This window comes from Aulostomus chinensis, chromosome 21 (assembly GCF_037954235.1).
Source record: "Aulostomus chinensis isolate RoL2024-O1b breed Wild chromosome 21, RoL_Achi_v1.0, whole genome shotgun sequence".
Taxonomy (NCBI): Eukaryota; Metazoa; Chordata; class Actinopteri; order Syngnathiformes; family Aulostomidae; genus Aulostomus; species Aulostomus chinensis.
In genome coordinates this window covers 3,952,588-3,967,162 of record NC_141340.1, presented here as the reverse complement: position 1 = coordinate 3,967,162, position 14,575 = coordinate 3,952,588, and the positions used below count along the sequence as shown (strand labels likewise).

Sequence of the window (14,575 nt, the reverse complement as noted above, 5' to 3'; positions counted from 1 at the left end):
TGTAAACACATACTGTATGTGTAGGTGTGTAGTATTGCATCGTGCTAACTTGCTTTATTATTTTTTATTATTCCTAAAAATATCATCTACTTTTTAAAGTTGTTTTTCTTGTTTCTCTCAATTAAAAGTATATAAATACTGTAGGAGTACAGCACACAGAAAACACTTCATAAGTACTGTAGATCTACGTTCACTTCTTACATTCCTGTCATGAAGTATAAAAACCTGAATACTCTTGTATTTTTACTCTGCTTGGTTTCATATTGAAGGTCAAAGCTCTATATAGACTCTTGATGTTGACATTTCAAGCCCATTTCCTGCTTTACTTTAATGAGTAAAAATGATGACGAATACTGCAAAATTTAGGACTTGAACCCAAATGTAGCAGTGGAGAGGGATCAAGGCTATTAACGAGATAAATAAAACCACGACTTTTGATTTCTTAGATTTTCTAGGAATCTCACTGTCTCTACACACACACACACACACACGCTGCCACTCATAAGAGTGACTGTTTCTCTGCATTGTAGCGACGCGGAACGAACGGGGAGGGGCGGGGCGCGACTAGGGGGGCTCAGTGCGGGTCGTGAGGGCGGTGCAAAAGAGGAACGATCCCCGGAAAACTGGGAATTAGCGACGTTACCAGTCGCTGGGAGGGCGACCCGGTGGCTGCTGCTGCTGTTGCTGATGATGATGATGATGAGGGGATCCGCCAAAATACCGAGGCGAGAAGGAGGGCAGAGGACGGAGCAGAGGGAGCCTTCTGCCGCAGAGGAGACTCAGATCAGGCGGGTCTGAGAGGCATCTACCGGCATCCTCTGTGCGTGCAAACGGCGTCACCCACCCACCTCCACCACCCGTCAGGTCGTGGTGACTCGCATTCAAGGGTGGAGCAGGACGCGCGGGACGCCGCCTGGATCAGATCTGCCTGTGAAATGCGATTTCTATCAGCGTCATCGGCGTCCCTCTCTCCAGGTATGTGCCGCCGAGCCTCCAGCCTCCAGAGCAACCTGTCCGAGTGCAGAGCCACAACTCCACAGACCCTGAGTCAGTTTTAGGAGGAAAGGAGCCCGGTGGAGCAGCGGACGCAGCCCAGCTATCAGATGTAGATCAGGCCGTCAACACTCTCCAGCTGCACCGCGCCGACGTGCATTTTGCCTCTTTAACTCTGTCTTGTGCGCTTGTTCCAGCGGATGAGAGAGTCCCGGTCCGAGGGGCGCCCCTGTGACTGGAGGAGGGTTGGACTCTCCCGCCCGGAGACCCGCTGCGCCGCGGGATAAATCTCCTCCCGGGACCTGCGAACGACGCAGCTCACCGATGCGTCCGGGGGCTCCTGATGCTCGGCAGTGCTCCGGGACTTTCCGGTCGGTGGGAGAGGCTCGAGCCGCGGCCGCGCGCTAGGATGCTGCGCCAGGTGTTGCACGCGGGCCTAAGGACCTCCTTCCATGCGCTGGGCCGGTTCGTGGCAGGTCACCCCGTGTTCTTCGCCTCGGCGCCGGTGCTTCTCTCCATCCTGCTCGGGGCCAGCTTCAGCCGGTACCGGGTGGAGGAGGACGTGGAGAGCCTGCTCGCGCCAAAGCACAGCCTGGCCAAGATCGAGGGCAACCTGGTGGACAGCCTGTTCCCCATGAACCACTCCAAGCACGCGCTCTACTCAGACCTGCAGACGCCCGGCCGCTACGGCCGCGTCATCGTCACCACCCGAAAGGGGAGCGTGCTGGACCCGGTCCACCTGGACACCATACTGAAGGTAAGCGCGTGCACCTGCACCTGCACGCTCGCTACTCTCCACGTGGGTATCAGGCCGGTGGGGTGAGGGTTATTCCTGATCAGCAAGTTATGAATCAATCAACATTTGAATAATAATATCAAAAGTGTTTTCCCTGACACTAAGCGGTGCTATTAACAGTTAATGAAACACAAATTAGATTCATAAAAAAACACGGAGGAACTCGTGCAGGTGGAGGAAGGCCAGACTTGGGATTTGTTGGTAGCCGTTACCCTCCACCCTGAGGTAACCACGCCTGTTCCCCCGTGATAAGCACATAAAGACATAACATCATCGTGTCCTCTCCTTCGCGCAAGATAATAAATTAACACTTCCTGATAATGAGCTTTGCCTGCCTTTTTCTTTTCTTTTCTTTTCTACAGGGCGGTGAATTAACTTCACCAAGAAAATGTGATAGTGAAAAACGTATGTGGTTATCAATCTTATTATTGAGTGACAGGACGCGCCGCTATCATTTGAACAAAATATTATTTACCTGTTTTCATGAAATAACTTCGTTAAATTAATCCAAGTTTGGCCTCTCTTGGCTTCCGTACCAGTGAATGACTAGAACAGTAAAGAGGACAGACCCTGTTATTACACTTCTACTTCTAAATTCCCATTTGTAGCGGTGAAAAACGTTAAATCCTTTTATGACATTCATCCTCCAAATGAGCCCGCGATGCATCTCTCAACCCAAATTTGCAAACAAATCAATATCAGACAGAGGTCCGTATCTGCAGGCCGGCGCACGTAGTCGGCCCGTCTCCCTGCCCACTCTCGGTGATTGATCATCATTTAGAAGAACAACACCATCACATTTCAAACAACCCTGACAACCTCCTTGTAAAGCCGGCGCTTCAATCACAAAGTGGCACTAACTGGACCTGCGAGGCCTCTTCCTCTTCATCACCGCTCCTAAATGGAACTGTGAGCGTTCGTCTGACAACCTCGGAGCAACAAGCCAAACCGTTGTGATCAGAGACTGCTGACTAATAAGCCTCAGATACGAACCCTCCTTTCCTAGAATGTGTGCGAGTTTGTACAGCATGCAGGGTTTTGCGCGTGTGTTTGTCAGAGACGGTTATTATGACCCACTTTGCTGTGGCTCGGAACCCAGAGTTGGTCCTCGGAGGACTGCCACAGTTAGAGACAGGCGGGTTCAGGTCTGCACATCATTTCCAGGGAGAGTGAGTTCCAGCTTAAAAGACTCGACTGTGAAAGGAGGATTTGTTACATCATGTTTCAAATCATCGGCAATGTTTAATTTCACCTCCACTCATCGACAGTTTGCCTTAATTACATCTATTTGATGTCCCGCATGAGAGTCCCTTCCACGTACGCCCGGAGATCTCTGTGGCGCCGCAACGCTGCTTTCACCTCCAAAAACAACTCTGTCCCAGCGCGAGATACGGCATCCATATGAAGTGACAGTGACCTTTGACCACCAAGGTCCATTCATCTGTGAGTCTGAGTCATGTTGTTAACGAGAACTGGATGGACAACCCCCCAGAAAATAACGCCTGTGTCCCGCAGCGGTCAGTGACACAGCTCACTGACCGCTGCGGGACACAGGCGTTATTTTCTGGGGGGTTGTCCATCCAGCGGTCAGAGCTGCGTCACTGACCGCTGAGCTGCGTCACTGACCGCTGAGCTGCGTCGTCTGTCGAACTTTGTGCGAGTTGGCAGCTTTTCCTCATCTGTGATGGACGTCACCCTGAAAGCTACGACACATTAGCCACCGCAGCTAACGGAGACACCGTACGACGAGAGACGCCGCGTTGCTGTTGCACGCCTCTGGCAAGGCGTTCCCGCCACAGTGGCCTTGACCTTATGACAAGCAAAGCCTTTCTTAGTTCATCCTTGAGTTAAAGCAGATGTTTGTGCCAAATTTGAAGAACTTGCCTCAAGGTGTTCAGAAAACATTGCATCAACGAGAGCAGGGCAGAGGGACAACCCCAGTACCTCCCAGTAACTCCATGGTTGGATGTGCTGTCTGGATTCATGGAGGTGTGGTGGCACTGGTAGCTCCTGGTGTCATGGAGTCCCCATTAAGATGTACATCTCAAAGTTAAGTATTCAGTCACATTCAGGTGAGAAACAAAGAGTACGGTACTTCCAGATGTTGTAGAAATTCAGTTTTGAATCATCTGTCACTTATAGAGTGAAGCAGTCCCTGCTGCGGCTGTTGTACTGAGGATTTACACTCAAGTAGAGGAAACCTGGAGAGCGCAAACATCCGCCAAGGAGATATGACATCATCAGATTGGGATCATGTCCAAAATCGAATCGATTGTTCCTCAATCTGAGTTGAGTCAATCAAATTTGATCAAAATCCATTCACAATTCTGAATGATCCCCCTGACGCACATTCAAGACCAGCGCTGTGATCTTGGCAGAGGTAACGAGAACAACAGACCGCGATGATGTCGTCGTAAAAAGTGAGAGAAATGCATCAATCGATTACGTACAACCAGACGGGGCAAGAAACGGGCAGTCAAATCTATTTTGATGAGACATTCCTACACACACTCTTCTTACCTCTCACCACCTCTCTTAAGTGCAGCGTTCTACCCTTGTGTGCTGTGGCAGAGATTGGCATCAAGCCTGTTGCTAGGTAACCAGTACTGTGGATGCTGCCACTGTTGTCTTCTCGCCATAGAAACGGAGGAGGATTCATGGACCACTATTGTTACACTGTCAGAACACTCCCCCACACACTTCTCTGCCTTATTCACACACACACACACACACACACACACACACACACACACACACACACACACACACACACACACACACACACACACACACACACACACACAGAGGAACTGAATGAGCCTTTCTGATTTTTCTGTTCTTCACAAAAGGAAACTTTGATGCAACTTTTGTGCGTTTTAACCAGGTAATATTGTCCAAAATGCTAATGAGGTGTGTTTGGTCTGCACGTAGCTTCACCGGCGGATCTACCAGATGCAGGTGACGGTCCCGGCAACAGGCTTCAGCAGCTTTAACTACTCCTTCTCCTACCTCTGTCTCCCCGATGACAAGAATGTCTGTATCATTGATGACATCATCCGTGCCATGGAGGAGATCCAGTCAGCTCGCACCACCAACCGCTCTGTCCCAATCCTGAGCTACCCAATCACTCAACTAGCAGACGGACGCCAGGCATACATCGGCCACCAGCTGGGGGGCGTGCAGGGCTGGGGTCCTAACGGGGCGGTGCGTGGTCCAGGGTCCGGAGCCAAGGGAGAAGGCGTACGTTCTGCCAGGGCGCTGCAGCTCACCTATTACCTCCAAGCCCGTGGCGGCATGATGGATCGGGTGGCCAGCCACTGGGAGAAGGCCTTCTGTGCGGAGTTACAGCATTTTGCAGCGTTGCACCCAAAGCTGGGACTCTACCCCTCCACATCCTCGTCTCTGAGGACAGACTTCCAGTTCTCTTCAGTTCTGGCACGTCGCCCCCTGTTGGCCAGCTTGGGGGTGTGCGGCGTGCTGGTCATCCTCTGCTGCTCTATGAGGGATTGTGTGAGGTCCAAGCCTTGGTTGGGTTTGCTGGCTTTGCTTTCAATCACCCTGTCTGGTCTCACTGCTGCTGGGATCCTCAACCTAACTGGAGCCACCTACAACTCCACATACCTGGGCATCCCTTTCGTCATGCTGGGTGAGTTCATCCGTAGGTGCGTCTATATTCAACCACTGCCGTCATCCTTATGTTTGGAAACAATCAGGAAATTTCTCAGTGTGCACTTTTTTTTGACTGTCAAACTCAGGGAAGTCTGACAAATAAAGCTGAATACGAGCAAAAACAACTAAAGCGAACGCCGAGCAGGAGGAAGCCACTCACTCCACTTCTCCATCACAACTCACTGTCTGCTTTTCCAGATGCTCGCCTCAGGCTGAATGTCATTTCATCGCAGACAGATCATCAAAATGACTGACAAGTGGTAGGGCGCGCACTTGACTTTCTGAGAGGGAGGACAATGGCGCTAACAACGCATTATCTGACTGACTAAAACTGTGTGAGGCTTGCAGAGGATTTCATATCAGTGATGGTGCTCCAAACCGAGTTGTAAAAAAAAAAAAAAAAAGAGGCCGGTGCTTCCACAAAGTGCTCGTTGGGCTGTCAAACAGCGTTCGAAGGTCGTCTTTTTGATATCATAATCAGGAAACTGGCACACAATTGATATGTAGGGGTTTGAGGAGTAAAAGAATCTGAACTCCAGGTCACTTCCTGGCGTGATTGACATTCAGCAACCAACTCATGACACGCAGTTCCTACCTGAATGTAACATTGACCTATCAGCCGTGTGGCCCAGAACAGTCCTCTGGATCCAGAACCTACAATTTGGTCCAGATTGCATCCAGAAGTTTTTCGCTTGCTCCTTGTAATATAGCCTAGCATTCCATGAAATTTAATCCAAATCTGTCCAGTAGTTATTGAGATATCCAACTAACGAACAGACCAATGCTGGACGATCCATTGATTCACTCTCAATCCATCTGCGCTGGAAAGGGTTGCAGTCTACGGCTGCATCTCAAGGTCATGATATCTCTACGATTGTTTCTACAAAATTAATCAAGTCAAAAAGAGGCTGCGAGAACACTTTGTACAGATCTCTCAGGAATGTCGCGCGCTCCGAAGGACAAACCCCACCAGACGTTGTTTGGAGGATTAACCATAATTTGTCGTTACATCAGAGACATGAAGACATGATGAAGGTCACAATATGAACAGTGTCACCAAAGTCACCGTCAGCCAGTCTGGACTCAGAAACACAATTTAAAATGTACTGCTATAAAAAGAAACAAACATTTGATTGATGTATTATATCTTTTCTTCCCAAATGAACTCACTGTAGTTTGCCAAAAAAAAAAAAAAAAAAAAATCTACTTACTATGTGTTGGAGTTCCATGTCCCAAAGGGAGAAATCCCTCAGCATGTGGAGAAGTCACAACCTTTAAATGACATTGGAAAAAGTCCAGTTACTACAAAACTCACAAGAACACTTGTGACTGAAGCTGTACTTTAACATACGTAGACAGCACGATTGGGAGTTGATTCACTACAACATGCGTACATGTCAATCGGCCCACAACTAGCCTGACAAAGAGGGAGGCAAACTTAATGTAGCCTCAGTTCAAAAGGTTTTTGATTTGAAGTCCACTGTTTGACAGGCAAAGGGGCTTAGCGCCACCTAGTGTTCCGGATGCAGAGAGATAAATTCTCCTTCCTTCATCCATTTCTACAAGGCCAACCACAACATAGTTCAGCAGAATGAGCTACAGCTGGACAACCCCCCAGCTGCTTCCGCAGTTTAAGGTGATTTACTGGAACATCCATCCATCCATTTTCACCCTCTTATCCTGTTAAGGGTGGTGGGGGGTGGAGCCTATCCCAGCAGCCTTCAGGTGAGAGGTGGGGTTCACCCTGGATGGGTCAGCAGTCCATCACAGGGCCAACACATAGAGACAGACAACCATTGGCTCTCCCAGCCACGCCTACGGTCAATTTAGAGTCTGGATTAACCTGGTCCCTCTTGATGTCTTTGGACTGTGGAGGAAGCTGGAGTACCAGAGAGAACCCAGCAGGAACAGGGAGAACATGGAGACTCACCCAGAAAGACCCCGTGCTCCAGCCGGGGCTCCACCCACAACCTTCTTGCTGTGAGGTGACGGTGCTGACCACTGCTCCACCAGGCCGCCCCTTTACTGGAACAGTCTGTTGTCATTTTTGTGTATATTACTAACAACCAGAGATTCGCCTGAGCTGATGGACTCAGAGCAGCCAGAAGATAGCAAATGACAATCGAACATGCGTGTGCGATACAACACAGGAAGATGATCTTGTATGCACAGGTTCTATTGGTAGAGTGTACTCATGGCAATCACCCTCACACACATGTAGTTTCTACCATAATTACTCTGTAATGTGGAGGAGGGACTGCTGCTGCTGATGCTGCTGCTGTTAGCCTTAAAATAACTGCAGAGGGAAGAGTCAGGGGAATAGAGAGGGGCTTCTATGACATATCACTCCAAATAGGAGCTGAGATAAGGTTTCTCCTCGTAGAAAACGAAGTTAAACTGTAGTTAGATAGGAAGAAAGCAGTCAAGAGTTTTCCTTTCATAAGGTTAGTAGTGGGCAGATGGGAGAAGGTGGGAGGAGGTGTGAGAGAAGAGGATAATATGTGGCTGCACAGCCAGAGAAAGCATGGGAAATGGGAACGCAACATTCTCCAAACATGTGAAAAGGGAGGCCGCTGGAGAATTCCGTGATGGACATTTTGACGGAGGAGCGGCACAAATTCACCCCGGTGTGAAACCGTGTTCATGATTGGCAGCTTTATTCGATGTGCAGCACCAGCAGACAACAGTCACATCAGCAAAGTGCTCACGAACTCAACACGTTAGCCACCATCTGCATGATGAAGGTGAAGAAGGGCGTCCATGCGTGAACATTAGCCGGGCTCATGCTCTGCTAAATGTCTAAGTCCTGGGTCGAGCGCTGTCACCTTCCTCTCTTCACGCTCATCTTCTCCCTGCAACATGAACGCCTCCGTCTGTCATTCACCCTCCCAGTAATTCATTTACACACCACACACTTTCTCAGTTGCATCCGAGTGTTGGTACCTTATGCCTCGGCTCAGTGTTTCACTGTGGCGAGGTCATTGGAGAGAGAGGGGGAGACAGAGGTGGGATGGGGGGGGGGGGGGTAGTTGTGTCTTTGGTGACTCACTGGTGCCATGGCAACCTCTGAGGAAACAGTTAAAAAGCATCTGCTGCAACATGTATATTAAGATGCATGCGTGTGAGACTGGCCATGCGTGTGAAGGTGGCGTGGAAGTTGATGTGTATTGTATAATACACGAGTGTAACATTAATTTAAATTATAGGCTTTGAAGATATAAATAAAGTGAGGAGGCTTGTTTTTTTTAATTCATACACTGAATTATTTATGCTAAAACAATTTAAATGTATTCCAATTACTTAGCTGCATTTCCATGGCGTTTTTCAACTGTCATTTCACATATTTCCAGTTCAAGCTGGATTGGGTGTGAAATTATGCAGCGAGGGACTGAGCAGGCTGTGCGGATTCCTCCAACTGAATATCCTGAAACGACCAGGTGCAATCGTTAGAAGAAACAGGAAGCTTTTATGTCCGCATTAAATTGTCCAGGAACGATCAGACTTATTTTGTCGAGTTGATATTTTAATTATTTTGATAGTTTTCCTTGTCCTTGGTGTAATGCTAGTCAGGCTAATGTTAGCGGTCTTACGAGCTGAGGCTTGACGCTACTGGCCGCAGCGAGAAGTCCCTCCCAAGTTGTTCATTTTGGACGGTAAACGCGACAAACGCTGAATCAAATCGCTCTCTCTCAGCCTTCAGTCCAGAATTACAGAGTTATTATAATGGCACATGAATCTTCTGTCCCTGTCTTCTATCAGGCCACGGGCTCTTTGGCTCATTTGAGATGCTGTCGTCATGGAGGCGAACACGGGAGGACCAGCATGTGAAGGAGCGCGTGGCGAGCGTTTTTGAGGATGTCATGCTGCGATTCTCTGGCTCCACCATGCTCCACCTCATGACTCTGGGCCTGGCCGCCTCGCCGCTCACCAACATGGAGGCTGTCCGACTCTTTTGCCGCACTGCTGCTCTGGCTGTCACCATCAGCTATGTTTACATGCTCTCCTTCTACAGTTCCTGTCTGGTGTTCACCGGATACCTGGAGACCGGATACAGACACGGCTGCTTTTGCCGGCGAGTTCCTAAACCGGATCGGTTGGACTCTAAACCGGCCTGGTATAGATGTCTGATGTACACACGTTACCAGGACGAGGCGCAAACAACCAACACAACACATGGGGTTGGTCACGCTCATGCACACACGCCGAATCTAACTCACACACATGCGTACACACACCCACATACAGCAAACAACCCGGCCACTCATGGACATGTGGCTAACTCCACACGCCCACATCCTCTCCCTCACACACACTCCACGGCGAGCACGGACCCTCATCCTCAGGACTCTCACCTTTTGCTTGGGTGTGTGAGACGTTGTTATGGAGACTGGATCACTAACACCTATGTCAAACCCTTTGTGGTTCTGCTGTATCTGGTTTACATCTCCTTTGGATTGATGGGGTTCCTGCAGGTGAGGCACATCCACAAGTGTTAGCATGACTCTTAGCATCTATATTTTTTCCGCCTAAACTTTATGACTTGTTTCTCTTTGATCTTACTAACCTCATGACTTGTTTCTCTTTGATCTTACTAACTTCATGACTTGTTTCTCTTTGATCTTACTAAAGGGGTGTTGAATCAGACTGTTTGTTAATGTAACATCACTAACCGAGCAGTAGCAGGCGTACATGAACTCTTAACAAATGTCATTCTGTCGTCAACAGGTGGCCCAGGGTTCTGACCCTAGTGCACTGGTTGCCATGGACACAGCAACAGTATTATACACCCGTGCCCAGCAGCGTTACTTCAGCTCTTACTCTCCTGTTATTGGATTCTACATCTATGAAAGTGCCCCCTATTGGAATGCCTCTGTACAGCGGGACCTGCTGGAATATGCCAAAGGCTTCCAGCGAATCAGCTGGCTGGAAGCTTACCTGACATACCTGTCAGAACGCAATCAGTCCACCAGCCAGCCGCGAGAAAACTTCACTCACACTCTGCGCCACTCCTTCCTCCGTGAACCACAGTTTGCCCATTTTGGGGATGACATTATCTTTGCAGAGCGAGGCCAGGGAGAGGAGCCCGACATGGCGGCATCACGAATCTTCCTGGTTGCTAAGACAACAGAGAACAAACGGGAGGAGATGTCAGTGCTGCTGGACACACTGCGAAGGCTGTCACTCACTTCGCGAGTTCGCTTCTTAATCTTCAACCCCTCCTTTGTCTACCTAGACCGCTACGCTGCTGCAGTCAGCTCCCCGCTCAGACACTCACTGCTGGCAGTGCTGTTCCTGTTGGGTCTGTCCTCTCTGGCCGTCGTGGAGCCACTGGTCTCCGTGTGGCTCGGCCTCACCCTGCTCTCCGTCCAGTTTGGGGTGTTAGGTTTCATGACTTTATGGGGTGTGGAGCTGGACTGCATGTCCGTATTGTGTCTGATCTTGGCTCTGGGACATTCAGCCGACTGCAGCGGACCCCTCCTCTGTGGCTTTGCGGCAGGCAGGGGGGAGAGCAGGACTCGCTGGGTGAGAGTGGCGCTAGAGAGGCATGGTGTTCCGTCTCTTCAGACGCTCATCTGCTACAGCGCCGCTCTGGTACCTGTAGGCTCTATACGCTCCAACCTCACACACACACTGTTCCGCTGCCTCACCCTCACGGCCGGCTGCTCGGCCCTGCACACACTAGCATTCCTGCCCACCCTACTCACTTTCCTACCCCCCTCAAAGAGTCGGGGCCGCCCTGGAGGAGAGGGACCTAGACAGGAGGTGGAGTGTGTAGAGATGAACGACAGCACTCGAGTGGTGGACCAAATCACTACTGTCTGACTATGGGATGATGCTATTTTTTTTTGGTTGCCATGGTGACAGCCAGTTGGGAATTGGTTCATTGGAGTCTGAGCAGCCACCGTGCCTGCTGCAGACACTGAAGCAGATACTTGTGACAAGAGGGAGAAGGGGGGGGGGCTGTAAACGAAGAATTACAGCAAGAAAAATAGAAGGGGAAATAGCGAGAAGCCAGGAGGAGAGAGGAAACAGATATCTAATGTAGTGCATCCATGGTTACCTGCTTGTTGCTAGCGCTGTGCGGCATGCGAATGAGCTCTTTCCTAAGCAGCCAATAAGGAGTGGAGGATCAGCCGAGGTCAGGCCTGGATGAGATGTTGCTACAGAGGAGGGCCACACATCTCCCAAATTCTCTTTAGTTCTGATCATCTGGCTACCGCTAACTGTTTACCATGTCAAATTGCACAAATACAGCTACAGTGACAAAAGGCAATCATCTGTACGACTCACGTATTTCTACTTTAATGCTGGAAAAATAAAGTCAAATAATAAAAAAAACAAAAACAACCCATGGTCTTTTGTTTGTTTGATGTAGGTAATACTTCTGTCACTGTTTCAGATGGAAAGTGCTCACTGTTAGTCGTGAGGGGGGAGATTTACTCTGCACCCGTTTGGGTTAATTGGACATGTTTGTTTGGCAGAACCATCTGAGACGCCGCCTATCGAAACTGTTTGGAAAATGGATTCAAGAATTCTTGGCAGGTGATTGGATGAACCATCTATCACAGGCTGACAGATGCCCACTGGTTGAATAAACCAATAAATAATAAAAATAAAAATAGAAACATTCTCCAGTTTTGATATCACTGATGCTATGGTAACATTATGCTAATCTCTTTGAGGCAGCCATTGTTGTTTTGAACCAACAGTCTCGCTGTCACCGACCACAACCATATCTCCCCTCGAAGGAGCTGACTGGGCCCAATTACTGGCGGTTTGAGTGTTGAACACATAACTTGAAACCTGACAAGATGGTTCCTAATAATCCAGTAGGGGCCCTGGATTGCCTTTGGAAAACGTTGTCATCAGAACAACCTGCTTCACATCACCTCCAGTGAAAATGCGTGAAATACGACACAAATAATGGCATGTAAATGTCTACATGCTTTATAGAAATAACAGCATGATTTGATGTTTAGCTTAAAATAGCAAATCACTGTTGAATTGCAGAGATACTTCACCCAAAAAGGGCGTTTTAAGGAGGGATAATAGTTGTTAGTAGTTGTTTTTTGTTTTTTTTTAGCTCAAATCAAAGTGTTTGTGGATTTTTGAACAAGTGGCTGGATAAGCAAGTGCGAATTATGCGGGATGATGCAGTTTTGGCACTCCTGAGGTCTGGCCGGTTATGCTGCTGCTTACTGCTAGCCACGGGGCGCTATTAGCCTTAAGCTAAATAAACCTAGCTGGCTCTTTCTGCATTCTGAAGCCTCAAAGAAGTTTTGTGGTGAGCAAAAAAAAAACAAAAAACAGGGTGCTTAAAAGACAAAATGCACATTTTGGGTGAGGTATCAATTCAAGTGGAGAACTTCTTCCCTGAAAAAAAAGGGTGAAAAAAAAAAGGCAGCCCCAGGGAGCTCCAGGAGAGGAATCTGACACAATGAAAACACCACAGTCAGTGACTTCACACAGTTTCAGCGCCGGTATAAAAGTGATGAGTCACTGGATTTAAAGCCCTATAGTGGGTTTGAGAGGTAATTCATTCACCAGGAAATGATGTCAGCGCCGCACTCGTGTTCCTGTGTCTCTGATCTCTAAATTGGTTGTCGTGTTCTTCTTCATCCCTTGATGATTCCCCCCCTGAAGGGGCGGAGTGTGTGTGGGGGTGCTTGCTATTGTTAACCCAGCCTGGATACTAGCATTGTTCAGGCACACGCTACAGCCATCGGTAAGACAAGGACACGAACCCTCACCATCATCAATGGAGCCAAGTCGTCTTCTGCAATGTGCTAAATGTGGACTTCCTGTTCTAAACTCCCCCCGTGAGCTGTATTGAGTTTTCAGTTTGAAGACAGACGTGGGTTTCAGACCCGACCTCGCAGAAATACAGTAAATGATCACGAACTGTGAACACTGCAACCTATGATGGTGGCACGAAAGGTATTAAATTTTCATGCTAGCACCTCAGACACAATGCCAGTGGAAAATCAATCGGGATCCTTTTGTTAGGACTGGCACATGAAATCCCTGGTTCATCAGTGTTAGTACATGCGCAGTGGTTAAATTACCTCCAAAACTTTACTGTCATCAAACCAAATTCACTGACTCGAGCCTCTGGAAGTGAAAATGTTTTATCATGTGGTTTGATGAGGTTTAGGATGAGGATAAGGTTAGAGAAACATTGTGGCCTGGCCTAACAACAGGAACCACCATCAATTGTGTGATCTGGTTCATTCAGGGACTTTTCCAGGGGTCGTGTTGTTTAACGCGCCACCGCCACATAATGAAGAGGTTGTAATACACTCTGTGAGATCACGATGGTTTTTGGCCCAGTTTCCAGTGCAAAATTCTGGCATCGCTCTGTATAATCTCAACATTTCACAACCACAAACTAAGCTTCCCTTTCACAAAAACAAAAGTGATAATGGCGTGATGTCTCCGGGGGAAAAAAAAAAAGTCTACATCAAGAGGCAGCTTGGGGGGGGGCTGCTATGGTCTCACGATACCAGACAAACCCGAACAAGCCACCTCGCATTTAGTCAACGACATGCATGTCCCAAAATGATGCCCACCTTAACCTCCATGGTGAATCAAACCAGAGACGGTTAACTTAGAGCCTCAGAGAGGGATCATGAAAACATCAGACATCGACGTCCTGAGCAATGCTGATAGCTAGAATGGTACTTTTCTGTAAAAAAACATTATCTCTTGAAAGGAAACTAACATTTTTTTTGTTTTTGGTTGACGGGATCGGGAAAAGAATCAGTCAGGGTTTACTGTAATATGGCATCACCTTCACAAGAAACGAATCCAAAGCTGCTGTGTCACTGAAGAGGAGCGGCAGCACTGCTGCAGCTGGGCCTCGTTCCACTGATCCCTCACCATTTTTGTTGGCCCCCGGTAACAAACACCAGCGCCTGCGCCTCAGTCAAACTGAGTTAAAAAGAATCCCTGCAGTCTTTATCGCCTCCTTGTGGTCACTGATGAACCACTCATCTATCAAAAATACTTCTGTACAACACACACACACACACACACACACACACACACACACACACACACACACGCACACACATACCACAGGTAGTGCTAATACACTAAGATTGGAAGAGCTTTTCT

General features: G+C 48.4%; 1 protein-coding gene across 2 annotated transcripts; it reads left to right on the top strand.

Moving 5' to 3' along the window:
* Positions 1 to 615: 615 nt before the first annotated feature.
* Positions 616 to 11,773, top strand: ptchd1 (patched domain containing 1). 2 transcript variants are annotated; one of them, XM_086192037.1, is made up of 5 exons: positions 616 to 975; positions 1,191 to 1,750; positions 4,721 to 5,435; positions 9,218 to 9,930; positions 10,184 to 11,773. In XM_086192037.1, the coding sequence occupies exons 2-5, from the start codon at positions 1,337 to 1,339 to the stop codon at positions 11,279 to 11,281; spliced, it is 2,940 nt and encodes a 979-aa protein (XP_086048163.1). In that variant the 5' UTR covers positions 616 to 975; positions 1,191 to 1,336; the 3' UTR covers positions 11,282 to 11,773. The 2 variants fall into 2 exon arrangements, with proteins under 2 accessions (XP_086048163.1, XP_086048162.1); XM_086192036.1 differs by lacking the exon at positions 616 to 975 and having other exon boundaries at positions 1,355 to 1,750.
* Positions 11,774 to 14,575: the final 2,802 nt, after the last annotated feature.